The sequence below is a fragment of the Podospora pseudoanserina genome, chromosome 1, assembly GCF_035222485.1.
Source record: "Podospora pseudoanserina strain CBS 124.78 chromosome 1, whole genome shotgun sequence".
NCBI classification, from domain to species: domain Eukaryota; kingdom Fungi; phylum Ascomycota; class Sordariomycetes; order Sordariales; family Podosporaceae; genus Podospora; species Podospora pseudoanserina.
The window spans coordinates 4,962,669-4,984,654 of NC_085920.1; the positions used below are offsets into that span (position 1 = coordinate 4,962,669).

The 21,986-nt window shown below is 53.1% G+C and overlaps 6 protein-coding genes across 6 annotated transcripts; 3 read left to right on the forward strand and 3 right to left on the reverse strand.

Moving 5' to 3' along the window:
• Positions 1 to 95: 95 nt before the first annotated feature.
• BPH1 (Beige protein-like 1) lies at positions 96 to 11,073 on the forward strand. Its single transcript, XM_062942552.1, is given in 7 exon segments — positions 96 to 1,150; positions 1,168 to 1,388; positions 1,487 to 5,258; positions 5,319 to 5,713; positions 5,777 to 6,257; positions 6,309 to 10,639; positions 10,700 to 11,073. 5 exon segments carry the CDS (start codon positions 2,639 to 2,641, stop codon positions 10,730 to 10,732), a joined length of 7,860 nt encoding a protein of 2,619 aa, XP_062805656.1. The 5' UTR covers positions 96 to 1,150; positions 1,168 to 1,388; positions 1,487 to 2,638; the 3' UTR covers positions 10,733 to 11,073.
• On the reverse strand, positions 10,968 to 11,725 carry N19M (n19m, NADH-ubiquinone oxidoreductase 9.5 kDa subunit). Its single transcript, XM_062942551.1, has 2 exons — positions 11,381 to 11,725; positions 10,968 to 11,318 (listed from the first exon to the last, which is right to left on the reverse strand). The coding sequence occupies exons 1-2, from the start codon at positions 11,568 to 11,570 to the stop codon at positions 11,266 to 11,268; spliced, it is 243 nt and encodes an 80-aa protein (XP_062805657.1). The 5' UTR covers positions 11,571 to 11,725; the 3' UTR covers positions 10,968 to 11,265.
• A 136-nt stretch (positions 11,726 to 11,861) lies between these two features.
• On the forward strand, positions 11,862 to 13,866 carry WBP1 (oligosaccharyl transferase glycoprotein complex, beta subunit). The gene is given in 5 exon segments (XM_062942550.1): positions 11,862 to 12,159; positions 12,232 to 12,342; positions 12,404 to 12,633; positions 12,641 to 13,117; positions 13,190 to 13,866. Coding segments are annotated over 5 exon segments (1,431 nt in total). The 5' UTR covers positions 11,862 to 11,978; the 3' UTR covers positions 13,622 to 13,866.
• Positions 13,867 to 15,591: 1,725 nt separating this feature from the next.
• ISY1 (NineTeen Complex (NTC) component) lies at positions 15,592 to 16,730 on the forward strand. Its single transcript, XM_062942549.1, has 2 exons — positions 15,592 to 15,725; positions 15,795 to 16,730. The coding sequence occupies exons 1-2, from the start codon at positions 15,723 to 15,725 to the stop codon at positions 16,533 to 16,535; spliced, it is 744 nt and encodes a 247-aa protein (XP_062805659.1). The 5' UTR covers positions 15,592 to 15,722; the 3' UTR covers positions 16,536 to 16,730.
• A 134-nt stretch (positions 16,731 to 16,864) lies between these two features.
• QC764_112940 (uncharacterized protein) lies at positions 16,865 to 18,880 on the reverse strand (the record flags this gene model as incomplete). Its single annotated transcript, XM_062942548.1, has 1 exon — positions 16,865 to 18,880. The coding sequence occupies one exon, from the start codon at positions 18,878 to 18,880 to the stop codon at positions 16,865 to 16,867; it is 2,016 nt and encodes a 671-aa protein (XP_062805660.1).
• A 226-nt stretch (positions 18,881 to 19,106) lies between these two features.
• QC764_112930 (uncharacterized protein) lies at positions 19,107 to 21,552 on the reverse strand (the record flags this gene model as incomplete). Its single annotated transcript, XM_062942547.1, has 3 exons — positions 19,107 to 19,874; positions 19,927 to 21,329; positions 21,432 to 21,552. The coding sequence occupies 3 exons, from the start codon at positions 21,550 to 21,552 to the stop codon at positions 19,107 to 19,109; spliced, it is 2,292 nt and encodes a 763-aa protein (XP_062805661.1).
• Positions 21,553 to 21,986: the final 434 nt, after the last annotated feature.

Consider the following 21,986-nt stretch of genomic DNA (forward strand, 5'->3'; position numbering starts at 1 on the left):
AGGGGCGAAATGCAGCTGTTGAGTGGCCTTGCGTGCGATAAGCGTGCCATCTGCCATTGTTTACCAGGCTTATCAGTTGCGTCTTCACCTCTGAGAATGACCACAAGGACAGCCATGGGAGACAACATGAAACACATCATCTTTGCCACGTTTTAATCCGATTGTTCTCTCTTGTCTACGTGCTCTACATGGCGACTAGTTAACTCAACGAGCTTCCAGCGCCTGTTGAAAACCAACAATGCCCGCCCGTGGTCCAGCTGCTGTTCCCTCTGTGCCGGATGAACAGCTTCCTTCTGGACTTACCGCCTTGCAGCCCTGGTTCAAGGACCCCTGGCCCGACTGTCACTTGATTCGCGAAGCTCTCTTGGAGCTCCAAGCTGTTCGACATCAAGGCACAGCGCATCAACACGACACTGCTCCTGCTTCCGATGCTGCTGTGGTCCTCAACCGCTGTCCTTATCCAACCAGCCTGGGCGAGGCTCACCGCGACGAGATCTGGGGTTGACCACAGCGAAGCGGATTGACTGCCTTGTCAGATCCCCTGTCAGGAACGTCACGCTTGGAGCTCTCCGACGATGCCAAGGTGCCAGCCAGCGCGGGGATCTCCACCCAAACTGGAACTGGTCATGAGTCCCTAGCACGTGCTGGATCTTGTATCGTTTGGGGACGTCTGACTCGACCAGTCCCGACCACCTCACGCTTCCCTTCCTGTTCCTGTTCCTGGGGTTGTCTTCGCTGTTGAGATAACATGGAATAATGAGAAATGCATTCCTGTTTTAGTACGGATTGATTGCAGCGGTGCACCACCGAGGGTTGAGCCAATATCGGTGACCTCTAGGTAGCAGCTTACGCCGTGACTTGCAACCTTGATAGACAACCAGTTCACCGATTACATCATACCTTGCTCAACTGAGCAAACCAACGCTCACAGCTGGTATGTTGACTGGCGCATCGAACGAACCGCTTGCAAAACTTGGATAAAAGGCAGCAGTTTGTAATGAAGCCGTCATTAGATAGTATTCTCATGATTCACCTCACAGGCAACACTTCGCAACACGCAGCCTGTCCCTTGGTGAACCTCCGACGCGGGTCGATGTGGAGACCACTTTGACCGTGGTTTATCGCCTTATCTAGCCACCTTATCCATATCTTGATAGGCGATCACACAGCTGACGGGCGTGACTCCAACTGCAACCCCTCAATCCCCTCACGGAGACTCTTGCCTCTCTCGTGGTGGATCAACACCATGTGTACACTCCAACCCTGGTATTTTTGTTAGCGCGGGACTTCATGATATTTCCCACCCAGAACCTCATCCACAACCAATTTTTACGGTGAAAAAAGGGCATCGTAAAATTCTTCTTACTTTTCAGATTATCATCGTCCAAGTGAGTGTATTATTTTGGCGTTCTGAGGGCAGATGTTGTAGATATTTGAAAATCTGATCTTGACCCCTGTGACTGACCACTATGTGTCTATTGTCAAGGGAACTTTGCTGAACATAGAGGGGGCTAAGCAATTCCGGGTTGTAGCTGTGTTTTCTGGCATTCTGACGACGCCTCGGGCAATATCCAGCAACATGTTCCAGACTCCGTGACTCGCTTCTCCAATTCTGAAACCCCAATCCAATCGTTGGCCGTCGGAACCAGAACACAGCAGAGGCTTGTGATTCTGCGATTTCCACGACATCTTGCATTGCATGTAATATTATTGCCCCGTAGACAGAGTGTGAGTGAGGCGGCATACCAAACGGATACTGAGATAGACTCTGCATTCAAGGTGATACGGTATCTATGGGGGGCTTTCAACGGTTGTAGGCATGGATTTCGGATGTTCCGGGGAAGCACTTCAGCGAGTCCATGATTGGATATCTTGGGTGACAGCTACCATATACCGAGGCCCCATGCCGCAGCATTTGAAAGACTGACATCAACTAGGAGCAGTTTATAGACTGTGAAAGGAAAAATCATACCATTCTCCAGGGCTGAGAAGCCCAGAAGTCTCTTTTTTGTGCTCTTTCAGAACATGTCTCCAAGGCAGACCAAACAGCCACTTCAGTTACACCCGTCTCAGCCCCACTTACAAGTCCCACTGTTTCAGTGATGCACCGCCACAGGACCCCTCCAAATGGATCCCTCAGGTGAATTGGATTCGGTCTTCACCAGCGCTGATGTGGCCCTGCAAGGCAGCTCCAGAACAGTGGACAAGCTCGAGGCTGAAGGCTGACGGGAGCTTCTTTTTGGCCTTCTAGATAGGAGCAGAAGCCTCCACGACCCAACCACCAGCTCACCGGCACTCACTTGGCTCCTTTCCATGAGGGAAGCTCTTTGCTTTGTATCTTGATCTCATTCTTTTGGCATCTTACCAATTATATCGCCTAGCCGTCGACCTTGGCCTTGGCCGCAAGAAACATCGGATTCGGTACTCGTATGCGGCGGAGGTACCGCTTACGATGCTGGCGTAAGCTCTGTGGTGAATATTAGCACCAACGGAAAGCATGCCCATGACAGCTCTCTAAGGTTTTACGACGGCGGATTAATACACAAAACTGCGAAACCTCGATGGGATATTCGAGCGCAGACACACTTTCATAAAGAAGAAAAGCGATTGGGCTATTCCCCCACCAGCGGTCCCTAATATGCTTGCCGTGCGCTCTCGACGTTATCGATCGTCGACTTCGGCTTCGACCATCCAAACATCGAAAGCCGCTGAGGTCCTCCAGCGTCTGCTTCGACAACTCTCCGAGACAGCAAACTCCCGCTCTGCCGATGGGTACCCCGGAATCGAGGATCTGCTCGAGCAGATCCGCCAGATACACCAGTACGTTGCTGCCGCGCAACCGCCTTCCCAACCTCAAGACGACTTTCGACACTTGAACGGCTTCCAGACCCTCCTCGAAGTTTTGCGATCGTTCTCGGGCTTTTATAACATACAAAAAAGAAGCAAAGACGAGAGGAGGGGAATATTTGATTTGCTTCACGTCATTTTGGCGACTGTCTCTGCTGCATTCAGGGGCCATCCGGGAAACAGGAGGTACTTCCAAGATAGAGTCGATGGCGGAGGATGGGAGTCTCTGGAACAAATAATTGCCAGCATTGGTGTGGGAGGCGGAGAATCAGACTTGTGGACAAACTGTCAGTTGTTTGGGAAGCTGCTATCGTTCGCCCTGGACGACCAGCGGCTCGATGAGCTCTGTCGTTCTGTGGCTTCGTCCTCGACGGCATCTCGGCCTACATCCGCCCCTGGGACGGATGATCAAGGAGAGTCACCGACACCGATTGCGGACAATACAAAAGAGAGCCAGGGCCAGCTTGACAGTTTAGAAGCTATCGAGGCCAGGCTTGCACAGATTCTAGGGCCCAACACGGTGGTTCAGAATGCCGAGATTATACGGACGGTCGTGGGCTTTTGGGAATCAATACCGAGAACCAAAGGGGCACCGCCAGATTTGGCTTCGATGATTGTCTTGATAACGCTGTCGTCTGTTGGTTCGGCCTCTCTTTTCAACCTCACGGCATTACATGGAACCGGCATGCTCTCCAGACTATTGCGACTGCTGTTCTCTAGTGAGCGCATTCTTACCGAGGCCGAGACAGAAAAGGCGTTGCCCCTGAGCAAATCGCTCATGTACCTTGGGGTAGACCAGCTGGCTGATGCGCAGTTTTTACTCTGCAATCGGGGCGAGGATGTCTCTGAATTTTGTCTCGACATGACGGAAAAGAACAACGGGCCACCTTTCATTCAGTTTGACCTGTCACTTCACGGTCATTCTTCCGTTGAACTGCCCAACCTCGGGCGACCTTTTCCACCCCATTCGTCCGCCGGATACACTTTTGCTGCCTGGGTCCGTGTCGACAGATTCGATCCCCATTCGCACACCACACTCTTTGGAGTATTCGACTCTACGCAGACCTGCTTTTTGCTGGCTTACCTCGAGAGGGACACCAAAAACTTCATTCTGCAAACATCTGTTACCTCGTCCCGTCCCAGTGTTCGGTTCAAGACAGTTTCTTTCAAGGAGAAGCGGTGGTATCACATCGCCATCGTGCACCGCCGGCCCAAGGCACTCGCTGCAAGCAAGGCCAGCCTCTATGTCAACGGGGAATTTGCAGAGCAGATACGATCGGCATATCCAAATCCACCTCCCATCTCCAACACGAGCACTGAGAGCTTCGCTTCGTTTGCGTCAAGCAGTCACAAAACAAATCCAGTACAGGCATTCCTGGGCACACCCCGTGATCTTGCGACCCAGGTTGGCCCTGGTCTTGTGCATTCGAAATGGTCCCTTGCCTCTGCTCAAATGTTTGAGGATGTCCTGAGCGATGATTTTCTTGCGGTGCATTACCGACTTGGACCACGGTATCAGGGTAACTTTCAAGACTGCCTTGGAGGGTTTCAGACGTATGAGGCCTCGGCCGCTCTTGGACTCCGTAACGAGCTGTTCCATCCCGGCAAGGATGAGAACTCGGATATCCTCAGAGCTATCAGAGATAAGGCTAGCTCCATTGTTCCCGAACAGAAAGTATTGCTCAGCATTCTCCCTAGGGCGGTGTTCCGTACGGATGGCAAGTTCATGGACTCGTCGCTCTTTCGTTCACTGTCGAGGAACTCGGCTGGCAGTTTGTTCCATACTACCACTAAGACGGGAGTCTCTGTTGCGATCAACGCTGCTGTTCCGTGTATCAATGATGCGCTAATCAGAATGAACGGAGTATCGCTTCTCGTTGGCGACCCAGTCTTGACCACGCCGTATTACTTTGATGACAATTTCTGGCGACTTGGTGGCTTCACACCTGTGGTGCTGAAGCTGGTTGAGCGCGCCACAACCCCTCAGGATCTCCTCCGGTCTGTCGAGATGACCTTTCATTGTATCGAAAAGAGCTGGCGAAACAGTGAGGCCATGGAGAGGGACAATGGATATGCTATCTTGAGCATGCTTCTCCGGGCCAAGCTCGGATACGGAATTCCGGCTTCAGACAGCGTCTCACAGTCGTGGCGGCTTGCCGTCACGAACGAGGCAAGAGACAGGCTCAGCTTCCAGCTCTTGAGCTTGGTCCTCAGCTTCGTGGGTTACAAACATGCGGACCCCATCGAATCATTTGTCGTGAACCCTCTCGCTTATCGTATTCTCCTCATCGACCCCGATACCTGGCGCAAAGCGGCCCCGATCACCCAAGAACTCTATTACAAGCAGTTTGTGACCTTTGCCGTGAAAAGCAAGCACCACCAATTCAACAGCAAGCGGCTGCTCAGAATGCGTACGTCAGAGTTTGCTTGAGGCTCATCAGTATTTCATATACTCACTACTCATTCTATAGGCATCATCAAGAGGCTGCTGGATGCTCTCAAGGCCGAGACCATCTCGGAAGACATCCTGCCTCATTTCATGGCCTCGTTTGAGAGTCTGGTCAAATGCAATTTTAATGCAGAGGTTCACCGTTCTCTTGCCCTTTTCATCACCTACGCCTTCCATACCCCTGCTGGCTCCCTGCCCCGTACTCCCAAACCTATATCCAGAGCAGGGACGCCTTCCCTGAGCAACTTGAGAAGACCAGTCCCGGTTGAGACGGGACCGTCCTCCTCGAACGGCCCCTCAAGATTACTTACAAAGAAACAATTAGGCATCAAGTTCCTAGAGATGTACACACGGTTTCTCTGCGAGAAAACCAACCCGGCTGACATCCGCAAGTTCGCCAAGACAGTAACAAATAAGGTGATATTCGGTGTCGACCCAGAGAGATTCCCGAGGCCATATGTAGTACTGACGCCCTTGCAGTGGCTCCTCTACCTGCTTGCGGAGGACGATCCAGAAATCGTTGTCCACGGATGCAAGATTCTCGCCCGCCTCATAGTGTCGCAGCCGACAACGTACACAACCAAATTCTCTACTAGGTCTGGAGGGTTTCACATCATGGCTCACCGCTTGAAGCAGTGGTGGGACATTGCTACTCTCTGGCCGATCCTGTTCAGTATCCTGTTTGGGTACGACGTTGCGAATATCAACTTTGACAAGTCGTTTGACTTTTTCAGTCTCTTGGAGATATTTGGGAATCGACATGTGGTTTTCCCCGATGTGCTGCCGGTTATCATCTCGATGCTGCAGCACGGGCTGAGGGATATTCTCAAGTATCAGGATGATCCGGACTCTCCGCATGGAGACTGGGAGACGCCCAGGAGTGGTTCGGAAGGTCTTACTGCCGTCCAGACGCGTCCAAGGGCTCGGTCTATGGAACTGGGCCAGGCTTTGGAGCCGCGGAGTATGTCTCTTTCTTGCCTTTGCTCTGGATCTTCGCTGACATATTGTCTAGAAACACGCCTGCCTGACAAAGAGAGGGTCTCGGCTAGTGTTGGAGTTCTTCAGACCGTTGTCCGCTTTTTGTCAGACATGCACAGTCGGTCGGCCAGCTTCAGAGATTTTGCCCTTAACTCTGACTACGTTCGCCTCCTTTTCTCGGCATTGTACCCCATCATCGTCAGCGCCGATCCCGTTACCCCCGATACTGAGCTCAACTCCAAAGACTCGATCCTCACATTTGAGGGAGGCGACGTGCTTATCAGGCCGGTTCCCGGCTCTTCGACTACGGCCACTCCAATCATTCGAACCGCAAACGCAGGACAAATGGACGGGCCACCGTCGTCTGTACAGGGTCGCGGTACTCCTCTGCGGCGACCTTCCTCGTTCATATTGGTGGCATCACAACAGCAGCAGCCACTCTCCCCACCCATCCCCGCTCGTCTCAGCCATGTCATGTCGCCAAAGAAGCGGGTAAATACGCAGAAAGTCAGCAACGTGGTACTCGAGGGAGTGCTGGAGCTCATCATCAACGTCTTCACTGATCAGCTGCTCGTTCGAAAAGAATTTCCTGGTTTTGGTCTCTTCTTGAAGGTTCCTCCCGGCTTTCAGGAACATCAGGCCTACTTTGAGACGTATGTTCTTCGTAATGTTATCACCCACCTGAAAAACACCATTCAGCTCGAGCAAAAGACCCTTCTCGAGCCGAGGATTCTGCAGAACATGTCTCGGTTGAACATTCACATGGTGGAAGCGATCTTTGAGGGGTGGTTCATGAATGGAGCAGAGACGATGATTGACTTTGCCGGGACTTTGCTGGAGTACCTGCTGCGACCTGACATCTCGTCTTTGAAGAGCGTCCGTCTTTGCAGCTCGGCGGTGGCAACGATCAGGGCATGCTTCTTGAAGCTGACGCTTTTGCGGCTGTCGGACATGGATGATCCGCAGTGCCAGGATGCGGATGCTGTTGCTAGTATAGGGCAGCTGATGTACTGGCAGACTGTGCTGCTCAACTGTCTGCAGGTGGAGGATGATAACATGAAGCTGTTGTGGTATCAACTTTACAACAAGCTGGTTGATACGAGAGAGCAAGTTCGGATGATCGCTGCGACGGTGTGGCGAATCATGCTGGTGCAAAAGCCGGAGGAGGCCTCGGTTTTGTTCAGGCAGATCATGACGCCTGATCAGCAGCATCTGACGAGGGGATTCAGAAAACTGACTGAGCTGGATGACAATGCGTTTTTGGAATGGGTTGATCAGCATCGGCCTTCATTGGATGTGTTGTTTGTCGGGGGGATTTCCAAGACGTGGGAGGAGTTTGTTGGTGGGGAGAATCAGCGGTACAATGACACTGCGAGGACGAGGTTGAGGAACCGGAAGGAGAAGTTGAAGCAGTGGCATGCTGAGTTGAGGGAGAGGGAGAACGTGCTGCTGAGGCATGAGATGGCGAACAGCGCGTGGATGAAGAGTATTTACTTCACTGAGCACTTCAAGTACCAGAGGCACTTGCAAGACCAACAAGATGACAACGCGTTCTTGGCGTGGACGTTTAGCAAGATGGACAGGGACTTGAGGAGGCCGGGAGCGGTGTTTGCAGAGAGGCAGGAGATTAAGTGGAAGCTGGATCGGACGGAGGGGAGGAACAGGATGAGGTTGAGGTTGTTGCCCGAGTATCCTGATCAGCATAGGGAGTATAGGCCGAAGAGGGGGGATAATTCGGGTCTGAAGCTGAATACGGGGTTGGCGGGGGGTCGACAGTCGAGCATTGGGATGACGTCGGCCAGTTCGACGCCGCCGATCGAGGCTGGGGAGGAGGAGGATACTGCTGAGGAAGGGGAGGAGGTGGTGAATGGGAAGGGGTTGGATCGGCAGGGGGTGACGCCGGAGGATGACTTTGAGCTGGTGGAGGATCCGAATGATCCGGATGGGGATGATAATTTTGAGGACAAGAACAGGAAGGTGATGAGGAGGTTGCAGCAGGGGGATTCGGTGCAGAATGTCTTCAACATTTCCAGGATCATTGGACTGGATGCCTCGGAGGGGATCTTGATTGTTGGGAAGGAGGCGCTGTATCTCATGGACAGCTTGTTTCAAAGTGCCGATGGCGAGATCATCAACGTATGGCAAGCACCGCCGGAGGAGCGAGATCCGTTTTCCATCATCATTGCTGGCAAGAAGGCGGATGAGGCGCGCCAGGAGCAGAGCCGTGCTGGTTCGGAATCGCGCAGCTGGAAGTGGCGGGAAGTTCTGATGCTGTCCAAGAGACGGTTCCTCTTCCGGGATGTGGCCATCGAAATGTTCTTCACTGATGGCCGCAGTTATCTGCTTACGGCAATCAACTCGACGATGAGAGACGAGATTTATGCCAGGCTTACCGCCAAGGTGCCGCATAATAGCAACCCGAGTTTGCTGCCGAATCCGGAGGATGCCTGGAGATTGGAGGCTCTCAAGTTCACCGAGGAGGCACCGCAAACGCTAGGGGCCAAGTTTGGCAGCATTTTCAACTCGTCGGGGTGGAACCCGCTGATGAAGAGGTGGCAGAAGGGAGAGATATCCAACTTTCACTATCTGATGCTGGTCAACACCATGGCGGGCAGAACGTTCAACGATCTGACGCAATATCCGGTTTTCCCGTGGGTGTTGGCGGATTATACGAGTGAGGAGCTGGACTTGAATAATCCTGCGACGTTCAGGGATTTGTCCAAGCCGATGGGCGCGCAGAATCCTAGTCGGGCGGCGGATTTCAACATGAGGTACAAGAGCCTGGCCGAGATTGGGGAGACGCCGTTTCATTATGGGACGCATTACTCGTCTGCGATGATCGTGTCGTCGTATTTGATTCGGTTGCCGCCGTTTGTGCAGTCTTACATACTGCTGCAGGGTGGGACGTTTGATCACCCTGATCGGTTGTTTTTCTCCATCGAGGGGACTTGGACGTCGTCGTCGAAGGATAACGGGTCGGACGTGAGGGAGCTGATTCCTGAGTTCTTTTACCTTCCGGACTTTTTGACGAATGTCAATGGTTACAACTTTGGTGAACGCCAAGGTGGCCAGGGGAAGGTGGACAATGTCATCCTGCCCCCTTGGGCCAAGGGCGATCCCAAGATCTTCATAGCCAAACACCGTGAGGCTCTCGAGTCTCCCCATGTGAGCCAGCACCTCCACAAATGGATCGATCTCATCTTTGGGTACAAGCAGCGCGGAGAAGCCGCGGTGGAAAACTTGAATGTCTTCCACCATCTCTCTTACAAGGGCGCCAGAGATTTGGATGACATTGTCGACCCTCAGGAACGTGCCATTACTACGGGCATCATCCACAATTTTGGCCAGACCCCCCACCAAGTCTTTACTCGGCCACACCCCGCCAGGGAATACGACCGCTGCCCGATCAAGCGGTTGGACACCTCCATCTCCGCCCTGACTAAACTCCCCTACCCGCTGCTGGAAAGCCACGAACGGGTGTCGTCATTGATTTACGTCCAGAAATACGACCGGCTGCTTTGCGCCTCCCCGTTCAGGATCAACCTCCCCCCGTTCTACGACAAGTTTGTCGAATGGGGTTATGCGGATAACTCGGTCAGGTTCTTCTTTAGCGACAACCGCCGTTTGGCGGGGCTGCACGAGAATCTGCACATAGGGCAGATATCAACCCTCACATTTGCAGACAGCAAAACGCTGATCACGGCCGGGGAGGACTGTGTCGTTTCTGTCTACAACGTGCAGACATCCCCCGGAAAACCGGTGGAACTGCAGCAGAGGTCGAGCTTATTCGGGCACAAGACTCCGGTCACCAACATCGCGGTGGCGAAGGCGTTTTCGACGATTGTGACGGTATCGCAAGATGGGGTTGCGTTTCTTTGGGATCTGAACAGGTTGGAGTTCATCAGACGGTTGCCGATGCCGATGAGGGGGGTGGGACAGCAGGTCGAGTGTGTGGCTGTGAATGACACGACGGGGAACATTATGGTTTGTGTTGGGCAGAGCGTGGTGTTGTTTACGGTGAATGGGGAGGTGATTTTGGATCAGAATGTATGTGGTGGTGGTGGGGGGGGCGAGGGGGAGGTGACGGATGATTACGTGCATAGCTGTGCGTTTTATGAGGGGTCGGGGGGGAATGAGTGGTTGGAGAATCAGTTGGTTTTTACGGGGCATAAGAGGGGGAGGGTGAATATTTGGAGGAAGACGGTTAGCAAGGAGGGGAGGTGGGTGCTGGAGTGGATGAGGAGGTTGGATCATGTGAATCAGGGGAAGATGACGAGTGAGAGGGGGGAGAATGTGGAGGCGGCGGTGACGTGTATTGCGCCTATGGAGAGGTTGGTGTATACGGGCGATGATGATGGGAGGGTGGTTAGTTTTCCTTTTTTTTTTTTCCCCCTGATATTGATGATAAGCTAACGGTGGTGATAGTATGAATGGAATCTGGTCCAACGAGAGAGGTGAGACAGGGCTGGGTTTGATCGGCACAAGCGGACAATCAATATGAAATAAAGGCCACGGGGAGATGGTCAGAAAGGAGAGAAGACAGGGGGGGGGGTTGGTTGGTTTAGCGCCAAGGAGTGGGTGGTCACTCATGCCATCACCATTGTCATTACATTTCCAGCGAAGTGTCTGAATTAGAGTTGATAGATATTTGGATGTGTCCTGCGGAAAAAAAAAAAGAAAACCTTTAATTTCTTACCCGTTCTGCAATATGGCTTTTGGTTTACCGGTTTTATGACCTCATATCTTTGAAAACACGTCTATTCGTATTAGACCGCCCTCTCTGCCCGTTTATAAACGCCAATATGCACAATTGATACAGCTTCTCTTTTCCACTCTTTCTGTCTGTCTCCATTGCTCCCTCTCTCGGACTGGACCTCATGTACGCCCATCATATCGTATCGGTTTTTCGGTTCCAATGTTCAATCCCCTCTTCTACCTCCCATCCCTCAGCTTCCCTGATGTTTCCTTCTCGGTTCATTCGTCTCGTCCCATTACTCCGTCTCGTCACCGTATCCCGTCAACTTCTTCCTCGGCGTAGTTGGCACTATTATCACAGACACTGATTAGCACAGGACCCAATGTCTATTGTTGTGCAAGAGTATATACCGGGATAAGTCATGGGGATCTGAGGCGCGTCATAGTCGCCCAGGGCGCGGCGGACAGGAGGGACAACGATGAGGTGCAGAGGGCCGAAGCCGGCGATGACGCAGGACCAGAAGAGGGAAGGGCGCTCGCGGGCGGCCCAGCGGCAGTATTTGAGGGGGGTGGCCCAGAAGCGGGGGGTTGCGCCGGACATTTTTGTTTGTTTCTTTCCTCTGCTTCGCCCTTAGTTAGCCAATTGTGGGTGTTTGTATAGGTTGTGGTGGCATGAACATACGGGTGGTGGGTTGGGCTCGACCTGACCTGGGGGGTGGGAGCTTTCGAAGCTACTTGGGCTGGGGTGGTGGGAGCTTCAATTGACTTGATTGCGATAGGTTGATGGCCGGTGAAACTGCGGGTAATTCTTACAGAGCACTGAGCAGAGTAGGGGCCCCGCAGTCTCCAATGTTTAAAGGTGGGTCTGGCATCAACGGGGCAGGGGGCGGGTAGAAGTTGTGGTCTTGGCAAGGCTACGTATGCTGAATTGGTGATTATTAGCTGTGGTACCTAAAGCTGCTGCTGTTGCTGCGCGCCCGTGGCATCAACTTCGACAACTATACAACAAATGGATCGATCGCCCAAGATGTTACGGTCAACATCGCCGCTCCTTTCGTTATTTGCTTTCCTGCTATGCTGGGGGGCTGCGCTTGTGTCGGCTGTTAGCACCTCCGGCAACAGGTTGCTGGCTGTGTTTGATGAAGTGGGCGAGAAGGAGAATTATAGCAAGTTTTTGGGCGATTTAGAGGGTATGTTTGCAGAGGATGGACTGGGAATGGGATAGGGAGCTGGGATGCTGATCAATTGGTTGTGAATTACAGGCAGAGGATTCCAAATCACATATGAGACCCCCAAGAGCGAGTCCCTCGTCCTCTTCCACCTCGGCGAACGAGCTTATGATCATGTCATCTTCTTCCCGACCAAGACAAAGGGTATGCTATTCTCTTGTTTCCTCTCCAAACATACCCCATTACTGACACCATGCGCTTTTAGGACTCGGCCCCAACCTGACGCCCCAAATTCTCGTCAACTTCCTCAACGCCAAGGGCAACATCCTCCACACCCTCTCCTCCGAGACTACAACCCCCAACACCCTCGTCTCCCTCCTCGCCGAGCTCGACATCACCCTCCCCACTGAACGCACCGGCCTCGTGGTCGACCACTTCTCCTACGATACCCTCTCCGCCGCCGAAACCCACGATGTTCTCGCCCTCCCTCCACCCGTCCCAGTGCGCAGTGATATCTCCCCTCTTCTCCGCCGGCGCCCCCAAAGACGACCTCCTCGCCTTCCCCCACGGCGTTGGCGCTGTCCTCGGCCCCCGCGAGCATCTGACCCCCATCCTCCGTGCCCCCAAGACCGCCTACTCCTACAACCCCAAGGAGCATGCCGACGTCCTCGATGCCGCCGACCTCTTTGCCGCCGGCCAGCAGCTCTCCCTCGTCACCGCTTTCCAAGCGATCAACTCTGCCCGTTTTGTCCTTCTCGGTTCTGCCGAAATGCTCCAAGACAAGTGGTTCGTCACCGAGATCGCCGCCCCAGGTGGTAAATCCGTCAAGACCTTCAACCGCGAGTTCGCCAAGCGTGTCTCCGCCTGGGCGTTCCAGGAGTTGGGTGTTTTGAGGGTGAACTGGATCGAGCACCACCTCAACGAGGTGGCTGCTGTTAACGAGTCAAACCCCCATATCTACAGGGTAAAGAATGATGTTGTATGTATCCCCCCCCCCTCCCTCCTATGTAACCCACCTCTTATCATCAACTAACAATGGCGATAATGCAAGACCTACACCATCTCCCTCTCGGAATACGCCTATGACAAGTGGACCTCCTTCTCCCTCCCCGCCAACGACGTCCTCCAGCTCGAGTTCTCCATGCTCTCCCCCTTCCACCGCTTGCGTCTGACCCTCGACGAGACCCGCTCCACCCCCGAAGCCTCGGCTTACACCGTCTCGTTCAAACTCCCCGATCAGCACGGCATCTTCAACTTCAAGGTCAATTACAAGCGCCCCTTCTTTACCAACGTCGAGGAGAAGAACACTGTGTCTGTCAGACACATGGCCCACGACGAGTGGCCCCGCAGCTTTGTCATTAGCGGTGCCTGGCCTTGGATTGCGGGCATCGGCGCGACGGTGAGCGGGTGGGTGGTGTTTGTTGCTTTGTGGATGTACAGTGCCCCTACGGATAAGAAGGTGGGGAGCAAAAAGACCAACTAGATATGGGGGGGAAGTGATGTAATGGGTGGGTGATTGAAAAAAAACAAGGTCTTTTTTTATTTAAATTATCTATGTACAACTGTGGTTGATTTGTTTAGGTTTTCGTTGGAGCATGCAAAAAAATACACTGGCGAGGCGTCAAAGTCTAGGTCTGAGAATATATTGAAATGAACCTGAACATGTCTGGAACTGATGTTATGAAACTCCTACCCAAGCCCATGACCATAATGCTATCTAGACTGGAGTCAGAGCTCGCTTGAGCCTCAAGCCATCCACCAACTGCACATTCAGAAACGACACACAAAACCAAACATATCAATAATGCCCTCAGATTAGCTCTCTTCTGTTCCCACTGACAACCTGACAATCCACGCTCGGTAGAGAGACAGTGGAAAAGCGTCGGCTACCTGCAAATTTGGCTTTTTGGATACCTTTGGTCATCACCAGGCATGCGTCTGGTTTGGTTTTGGTTTGGTTTTGGTTTTGGGGGTACAAAAAGAATACCTTGTTTCTTCTCAAAAAGTAACTTTGCGAAAATAAGAAAGAAATTGAGAAAGGAGTCGACAGAATGAGAATGGAAAAGCATTCACCCTCCACCTAGTCCATCTAACCAGGGCAGAACACACTCTTGGGATTTTTTGAGCCAAGTGAAAAAGGGGGTCTTCCGATCTCTGGCTTACGCTACTGGCGTTCACGTCCACCAGTGAGGGTCGATATGGCACCTTTTGCAGCGATATCTTCTGCCCAACAGGTCATTTCTTCGCCGTGGAACAAAACACACCGGATCCAGGTGGGGCAAGGACGACAGGGTCCTGTGTGAAAACACTACTGGCTACCGGAGATCGCCAGTGTGGGGGGAGGAAAGCTGGGAGTCGGTGAAAGAGTGTGGCCTGCCTTGAGCCAATAGACAAGATGGCGATGGTTGCTGTGGTGCTGATGGATGCCGGCCTGTGACTTTACAGACAGGCTGCTCGATGGCCGAAGTGAAGGAATGTTAAACTGAAACAGTGTGGTATTTGGTGGAAGCTTCTCTCTCCCATTTCCTCGCCTTTGAACCAACCCTTGAAACCAAGCACGATTGCGAGCCGCTCCGATTGAAAACTACTTTTGTAACCGTCACTGGTGCTGCGCTGACATGTCTCCTGATTGCTTCTTTTCAGAAACTCAAAAGTTGACACCGGGCGCACCTCTAGAAATTGCTAATTGTCGTCATAGCGGCTTGGCTTCTTGTAACGAGAACCGAAAGGGAAAGGGAGGCGAGGGAGAAGAGGTGATGTGTGCCATATGAAAACGATGTTCGTGCAAGGCTGCTCAGATATCCGTTCTTGATTATTCATGGTCTCCCAAACCCTCTAGTAAGGGCTGGATGAGTCGGAAGGTCGGGTTTAGCTCGTCCCTGATGTTTCTTCATGGCAGGATATGTGTGTGAAGGAGGGTTGTTTGCTCTTGAATAACCAAAGCTGTCAGTAGACATCACTTGATGTTCCCTGTTGGCTTGAAGATGAAAGATTGTGGTGAAATCGATCCCATCTCAAAAACGAGATCCATCTGCCGTTATAATAGAAAGAGACCGAGGCAGTCGTGACGGTTGTCCAAGGTCATGAAGTCGAGGCATGGTTAGAGGTAACCGCCCGCCTGAAGAGGGGTGCGCAGCTTGATAGCAGAACCGCTTGATCAGATCGTAACGAGATCTTGATCGCGTTGTTGGATGATAAAGAAAACTATTAGAATAACAAGAAGAAACGCGGGAGATGATGCTGAAGCTATGCCTTCAGATGTGACGAGAAGGCAGGCCGCAGTGAGGTCGATGTGAAGCTCCAACCGCTGATGAGAATGGAATGAGGTCGCAGGAAGAGTTGAGCTGGAAGAAACGCGCTGAAGACGCTCGAGCCACAGCGCGGTACCGCCACAACCGCGTTAGCCCGCTCTAAAACCAACCTCCATCCATAAGGCTGTGAATTTCTATGTCAGGCTGTGCGCGCGCATCTTGAATATATCAGCGACACCATCACTAGCGACGCCAACTTCGCGGTCGCTTTCTCTACCACTCCCCACAACACCACACTCAACTAACAAACCAGGCCAGCGCCAATTCTTCAAAATGGTCAGTACATAACCCCCCTCAACAATACTACATGGCAGCTCGCTGACCGTTACCCCCCCCTCCACCCAGGCGCGCAACTCCGAAAAAGCCCAGTCCATGCTCTTCCGCTTCCGCGAAGCCCAAGCCGCCGACCTCGGAATCATCGACGCAGGCCGAACCCGCCGTCCCCGCGCCATCACCGAGCAAACATCCATCCCCGCCTGCGAGAAATGGCGTGGCCAGGTCCTCAAAGAAATCTCCCGCAAGGTCTCCCGAATCCAAGACATCTCTCTCTCCGACTACCAAATCCGCGACCTGAACGATGAGATCAACAAGCTCATGCGGGAGAAACACATGTGGGAGATCCAAATCAAGAACCTGGGCGGGCCGAATTACATGAGGGGTGGGGGGAAGGTGTATGATGAGGCTGGGAGGGAGATTCAAGGTGGTGGGAAGGGGTATAGGTATTTTGGACGGGCGAAGGAGCTGCCGGGGGTGAAAGAGCTGTTTGAGGCGGCGACGAAGAAAAGGGAAGAGGATGAGAAGCCGTTGGAGGAGAGGATGGATTTGAATAGGAGGAACGTGGATGCGGGGTATTATGGTTATGCGCCTGGGGAGGAGGATGAGCTGTTGCTGGAGTATGAGAAATTCAAGGAGAAGGAGGCGTTTGAGGCGCTGAGGAAGGCGGGGAACAAAGAGGCACCGCCGGGGTGGGAGCCATTGCCGGGTGATATTGGGGATGGGGGAGTGTGGGAGTTGCCGACGTTGGATGAGGTGCAGCAGGAGCTGATTGACAGGAGGAGGGCGAGGTTGTTAGATAAATTACAGTAAATCGGCGTTGGAGAGGTGGGCTAGTGGATATTGTTGGTATTTCGACATCTTCATGGTTATGTCTGGCGTTCAGGGGCACACAGGGCGGACTATGAGGGTTTCTCTGCCAAAATGACTTTCCAAAATTTCTGTGTATTATCTTCATTAGGTGTAATTGTATATCCCGCACCAACAATCATTATGCATGCAACCCAACGGACTCCGAATACTGTGTGCTTGCCTCAACTGATACCATGCCATAACAACGTAAAATGCGTAAACATCCATACTGTATGTGCTCCAATGTCTTGAATAAACGCCCTCGCATAACGAATGTCCTCCCAAAACAATTAACACTTCGCCGGCCAATTGTCCTCGATCCACCCGGCGAAAAGCTCCGTAAACGTCCCCTCAACATACAAACTGACGTCCTTATCAGTATACACGGCTCCGCTAAACTTCAACGCCATCAACACCCAAGGTTGAATAAAGTCGAAGAACACCAAATCAACCGTCTCTGGCTCGCCCTCTTCCGGGAACGACAGCTCGCTCTGGATGCAGTTGGGGACCACGTAGAAGTTGATCCTCGAGTGGAGGGCGTCGTCACCATCGTCGCCGATATCATCCCGGGTGGTGTATCCCTCAACCAAAAAGGGCTCCTCATGCCCATGCTGACCCATTGGCTTCTGGATACCGTCTTCGGAGAAAGGGTTGGCAGGGGTGTCGTAGATGATGGACTCCCTGATGGAAAGTTGCTCGGGGATGGCCATGAACTCGTTGTCCATATGAGCGTCAGCCATGATCTTCCCGGCGTTATTGAGGAGCTTGATGACTTTCTTCGCGGCGTGGTAGGGGACATCGGAGATGTAGTTGAGAACGCTGAGGAAGGGTGAGGTGATGTATGTCGAGTCCCGCGTGAAGGCCCCCTTGAAAATGTCGAATCTGATAGCGCCTGTGTTGGCGATCACCAGTCTGGGGACGTCCTTGCGCTTTGGGTTGACTGCGATTTCCGGGATGACCTCCTCCTCGAGCAGGGTGTAAATGCTGTCAGGTCCTGGATACGGCGACCTCGTCATCCAGTAATCCTGTGGCGCGCAACCAAAAGTATAATCCAATTCCAGCTCCTTCCTCGCCTTGGCAATCATAGACGTGACGTTCTTGCCATGCTCGGTATGAAAAGTCGAAGCATTCAGCCCGCTGTGATGATACAACCCAAGGAGGTTGTTATCGATATACCTCCGATGAAAACTCAACCCCCTCTCCCCCTTTGGATCCTCCTCGGCCTTCTGGATCGCCCCGTCAACACTCATCCACCCAATCGTCTCAAAATACCGCCCACTCGCCATCGCAAAGCTCCTCTCATCATAGCTCGTCGCATCCCTGACATGAACATGGCCCCCAAAAAACAAAATCGGCGCATCCCCATTCCACCTCCTAATCTCCCCAAAAACCGTCTTAAACTCCTCCATCTGCACCCCCACATGCCCAATAACCAGCCACAAATCCGGCTTCTCCTGCTCCCTCACCAACCGCTGAAACCACCCCTCCCTCACCACATCCCCAACCCTTTTCACCACAGTATTATTCGCATTCCCCCCAAAATCAAACAAAAACCCCATCGCCACCACCTCCACCCCTTGATTCTTCGTCCTAAACCTCCTATACCTCTGCGCTATCTCCACCCTCTCCCCATCCCCCTTCACGTAATCCAAATTGCTAGCCACATACCTCCCCCTAAAATTCTCCACCGTCCTCTCATACTCCCGATCCGCCGTGCTCGCAATATACAGCTCGTGATTCCCCGTGCAAATCACGTCCACGTCCTGCTCCTTGTATATATCGTAGTAGTACTTCCCCTTCGGACTGCTCGCGTCATACAGCCCGTTCCCCTCCACCCGGTCCCCCGTGTCGACAAGCAAGAGATCGACTCCCAAATCATCCGCCTTTTGCCGCATGTGCTCCGCAAAAGAGACGTAGTCCCCCCAGTCAGCCGAATATTGTGACTCCTGAAGATGGCCAGCGTGCCAGCCGTGCGTGTCGGTCGTGTGCAAAAAGTTTAGTTTGCCCCAGACGAGGTCTCGCATCGGGGCGGGGATCGGCCGCGCGGCTCGCGGTTGCGCCGCGGTCGCGGGGTTGGCAGCGAGGGTCGCGAGGACGGTGCCGATGATGGTTGTTTTCAGGCCCATATTGCCGGTTGCCGGTTGGAGTATGTTTGATGTGCCACTCGTAGTCGCCAATTGATCAGAGTCGTTCCGCGCGCATCGCTGACGGTCAGCGCGTTGGTGGTTGCCAGGGAGAAGTGGCGGCACCCTGAACGAGAACCTCTTTGGCCTGCAGGTCTTGGCGTTGTCACGGCTGTCGCCCATTGATCACATGGGCCGTCAACTGATGACAGTTGATAGGTAGGTGCCATGAATCACATAGAACCCCAAGTTTGAACAGGTTGAACTGATAGTTGTGGTATCACTACGAAGTACTGGTATCATAGGTATAGAAATCTAGGCAAACCGCCCCCTGAAAACTCCTTGACCTGCCAAACCCCAACGGCTGAAGATAGTTAATACAACAACCCTCCCCTTTCTCGGGGGCCATTCAAACCTCAACAATCTTCACCCGTCCCCTAGTCTCCTCGGGAAGATTCTCCAACTTGATCAAACCAAGTTGAACACAATCACCCAGGAAAAAGTAGGCTCTCGACTGTGTATATCCAAGATAATCAAACGCATCGGCATCCTCTTCAGTCTCCTCCTCGGTTGGAGTCACATCTTCCGCCTCGCCATCCGAGGAAACCTTCAAACCAGGAATCTTAGCCTGGACAAGACCCCACGCAACCCACTGGGCGCTGTTGGCTGTGCGCCAGAGTTTGGTCTCCTCCATCAGCTCCTTGACTCGCTTCTCCGTCGCCGCTTCCCTCTTTCTCTCCTCCTCCTTCCACCCACCGGCTGGGACGCGGGCATCCAGCATAAAGTCAGCAATAGAGGTTGTAGATCCCGCCGTGTGAATAGAAGTTCCTGGTCCGGTCCCTGTGGGTGTCGTGGCGGGCGTGCTTTTGGCAGAGTCAATATACGGGAACCTAGGCCTATGATCGACATAGGCCCTGATAAACCGGCGCTGCTGGTCAACGTTAGGATACTTGGCGGTGTCGCAAACATGAGGGTACCGCGCGTCATGATAGTCGTATGTCCATTCGGAGAAATGGTTGGCAAACTCAAGTCCTGGAATGTTGGCACCGGCATACTCAAAATCAATAACAACCAATTGCTTGTGCTCGTTGGCGGGCTGAAGAAGGGGTGATTTCTGATCGTCCGGACGGACGCGGAGAATATTGCCGTATTGAGTCTGCGCACCAAACATCAGTAGCTGGAAACAAACACCCTTGGGGCATACAACTTGCGTCGTTGTGTGCAAAGACAAGCTTCTCTCTGATCTTCTTCGGGTCGCCATACTGGCCATCAAGAAACTCGCGATACTTTCGGACCAGCTCCTTGAAGGCCGGCCATTCCACTCCGCAGACATAACCCTTCTTCTTCCAGCTGTCGCTAGGACCACGAGACAGGTCGTTTGGCCCGTCATTGTATTGCTTGTCAAGGAACAAAACAGTCTTCTCGACTTGGGCAAGCCACTTGTCCCAGTTTCTCCAAACACTGGGGCCAAGAGCCTTCTCTTCCTCCAACAGCTCCACGCCGTCATGAAGCTCCCTCATGCGCTTAGCAATCTGTCTGGAGGTATCCGGCTCCCGCATGCTTTGCGAAGTGAGCGCAGCAGCGTTGAGGTATTGCTCAAACCGACCGTTCAAAAAAGTGCCAAGCAGGCGAGGGCCAATCTTCTTTCTGGCCAGCCTTCTAAGCACGCTCAGCTCGTTGTCACGGTCGATGAGGTGCTCCACCTGGGGACCATAGATTCTTAGCAGCACCTTGCCCGGCGTCTTCTTGCCCTCGGCGGGAAGCAGTGCCGATTCAGGGGGCGGCGAGACCACATACACAGCGTTTGTCAATGCGCCGCTGAGACGTTCAACTGAGATCTGCTCTCCGCTGTCAAGGGGCACCCTCCTCCACCCTTTGAGCCTCAGCGTGTGTGCCAAACGAATGATTTCATTCTTGAACACAGTCCAGGCTTGCTTCTCTTTATCCTCCCTGCGGCTAGAGATAGAAGCGTTGTCGTCGGCCGCCTTGCCTCCAGTGTAGCTCATGGTCTTGGAGTTGTCGAGGGCTGCATCACAGCTGGGAACCACAACATCACCATCGAAAAATTCCGTGTCCGATGATGCCGCACCTCTGAGGCTCCTACTAGACCTCTTCCGGTGCTTCTTGCTTAGACGAGGTCCTAGGTGAGGAACAGACCCCAGCCCCAAAGCCGACATGCTGTCGTCGAGAATCCTCTGAAGTCGATCAAGAGACACTTCACTCGAATCAGACTCGAGAGAATCGGCACGAGGACGACCGGCTTCAGGCGTCTCTGGAGGTGACTTGCGGCGCGAAGAATGCTTCCGACTCTTTCTAGACTCTTTCTTGGCTTTCTCTCGGTGGAGCCATTCAGCCACCTGAGCTACCAACTTCTCACTCACGCGATCAATTCTATGGCGGTGGTAGGAGGCGACGCCACTGTTTTGAGGTTCTTCAATGGGTGCCGGAGAAGCAGTGAGCTCGGTTTCGCCGGCAACATCGATGCTGGGAGTCTGGCTGAGAGTCGAGGACCTAGACGGCGTGGCAGACAGACCAGGGCGTCCACTCAGCCTCCTGCCAACGCCTGCAGGAAACTGCTTCTTGATTGAGGCCTCATCGTGAGGCGACGACTCAGGTTCAGCAATCTGAACGGCTGCGAGGTGTCAATATTTGATCACGGGTGACAAAGAACAAAGAAAAACAAGCAGAGCTACGCAGAACAAGTGATAGCTAAACAATGGGGTGAGTGACAGACCTTTGGCCAGTGCGCTCAAGGGCGGGGTTTTGGAACCCTCACCATCATTGTCGTTCTTCAGAGCCGAACGCCGCGGCTGAGCCGAGGGTGCTGGAGAGGGTGCTGGAGAGGGTGCGGACATGTTGAGGGAGTTGTCAACACCACGGACCGGCAACACCCGAGCAAAATACTTTGAAAGCCGGAGTGACGGTTCCCGAGGGCATCCGGGGAGAGATGTAGAATGTTACCCTTGGGCAACGGTCAAGGAGGAGTTGTAGTTGTAGGAGAGGACCCGGTAGATGGGGCGGGCGCTTGCGTTGGTTAGGGAAGTGTCCCAGTGACACCGGTATCGCTTCTTCAGCCAAATCCGTATCGTATGATTGGGTATTGCCCTCGTCAAGATAAGAAGGCGTGTGGAATACGTGGGGTAGCGTCCACGCTTACTTCACAAAAAGACTAGACACTGCCGAAGCTCTCGCGAGACCAAGTTGTGTTGTTTAGGAAGCAAAGGGTACGAGCATGTGAAGAGGGGAGAACTGTAGTTGAGCTCAGACGGTCTCGTGCTCAAACCGGCAG

What these genes read in the sequence shown, in the direction of transcription:
- BPH1 (XM_062942552.1), top strand. Translation starts at nt 2,639, where the DNA reads ATGCTTGCCGTGCGCTCTCGACGTTATCGATCGTCGACTTCGGCTTCG. An exon ending in CAAGCGGCTGCTCAGAATGC is followed by an intron (nt 5,259 to 5,318) that starts GTACGTCAGAGT and finishes CTCATTCTATAG; the next exon opens with GCATCATCAAGAGGCTGCTG. An exon ending in CCAGGCTTTGGAGCCGCGGA is followed by an intron (nt 6,258 to 6,308) that starts GTATGTCTCTTT and finishes CATATTGTCTAG; the next exon opens with AAACACGCCTGCCTGACAAA.
- N19M (XM_062942551.1), bottom strand. Translation starts at nt 11,570, where the DNA reads ATGTCCGGCGCAACCCCCCGCTTCTGGGCCACCCCCCTCAAATACTGC. An exon ending in GATCCCCATGACTTATCCCG is followed by an intron (nt 11,319 to 11,380) that starts GTATATACTCTT and finishes CTGTGATAATAG; the next exon opens with TGCCAACTACGCCGAGGAAG.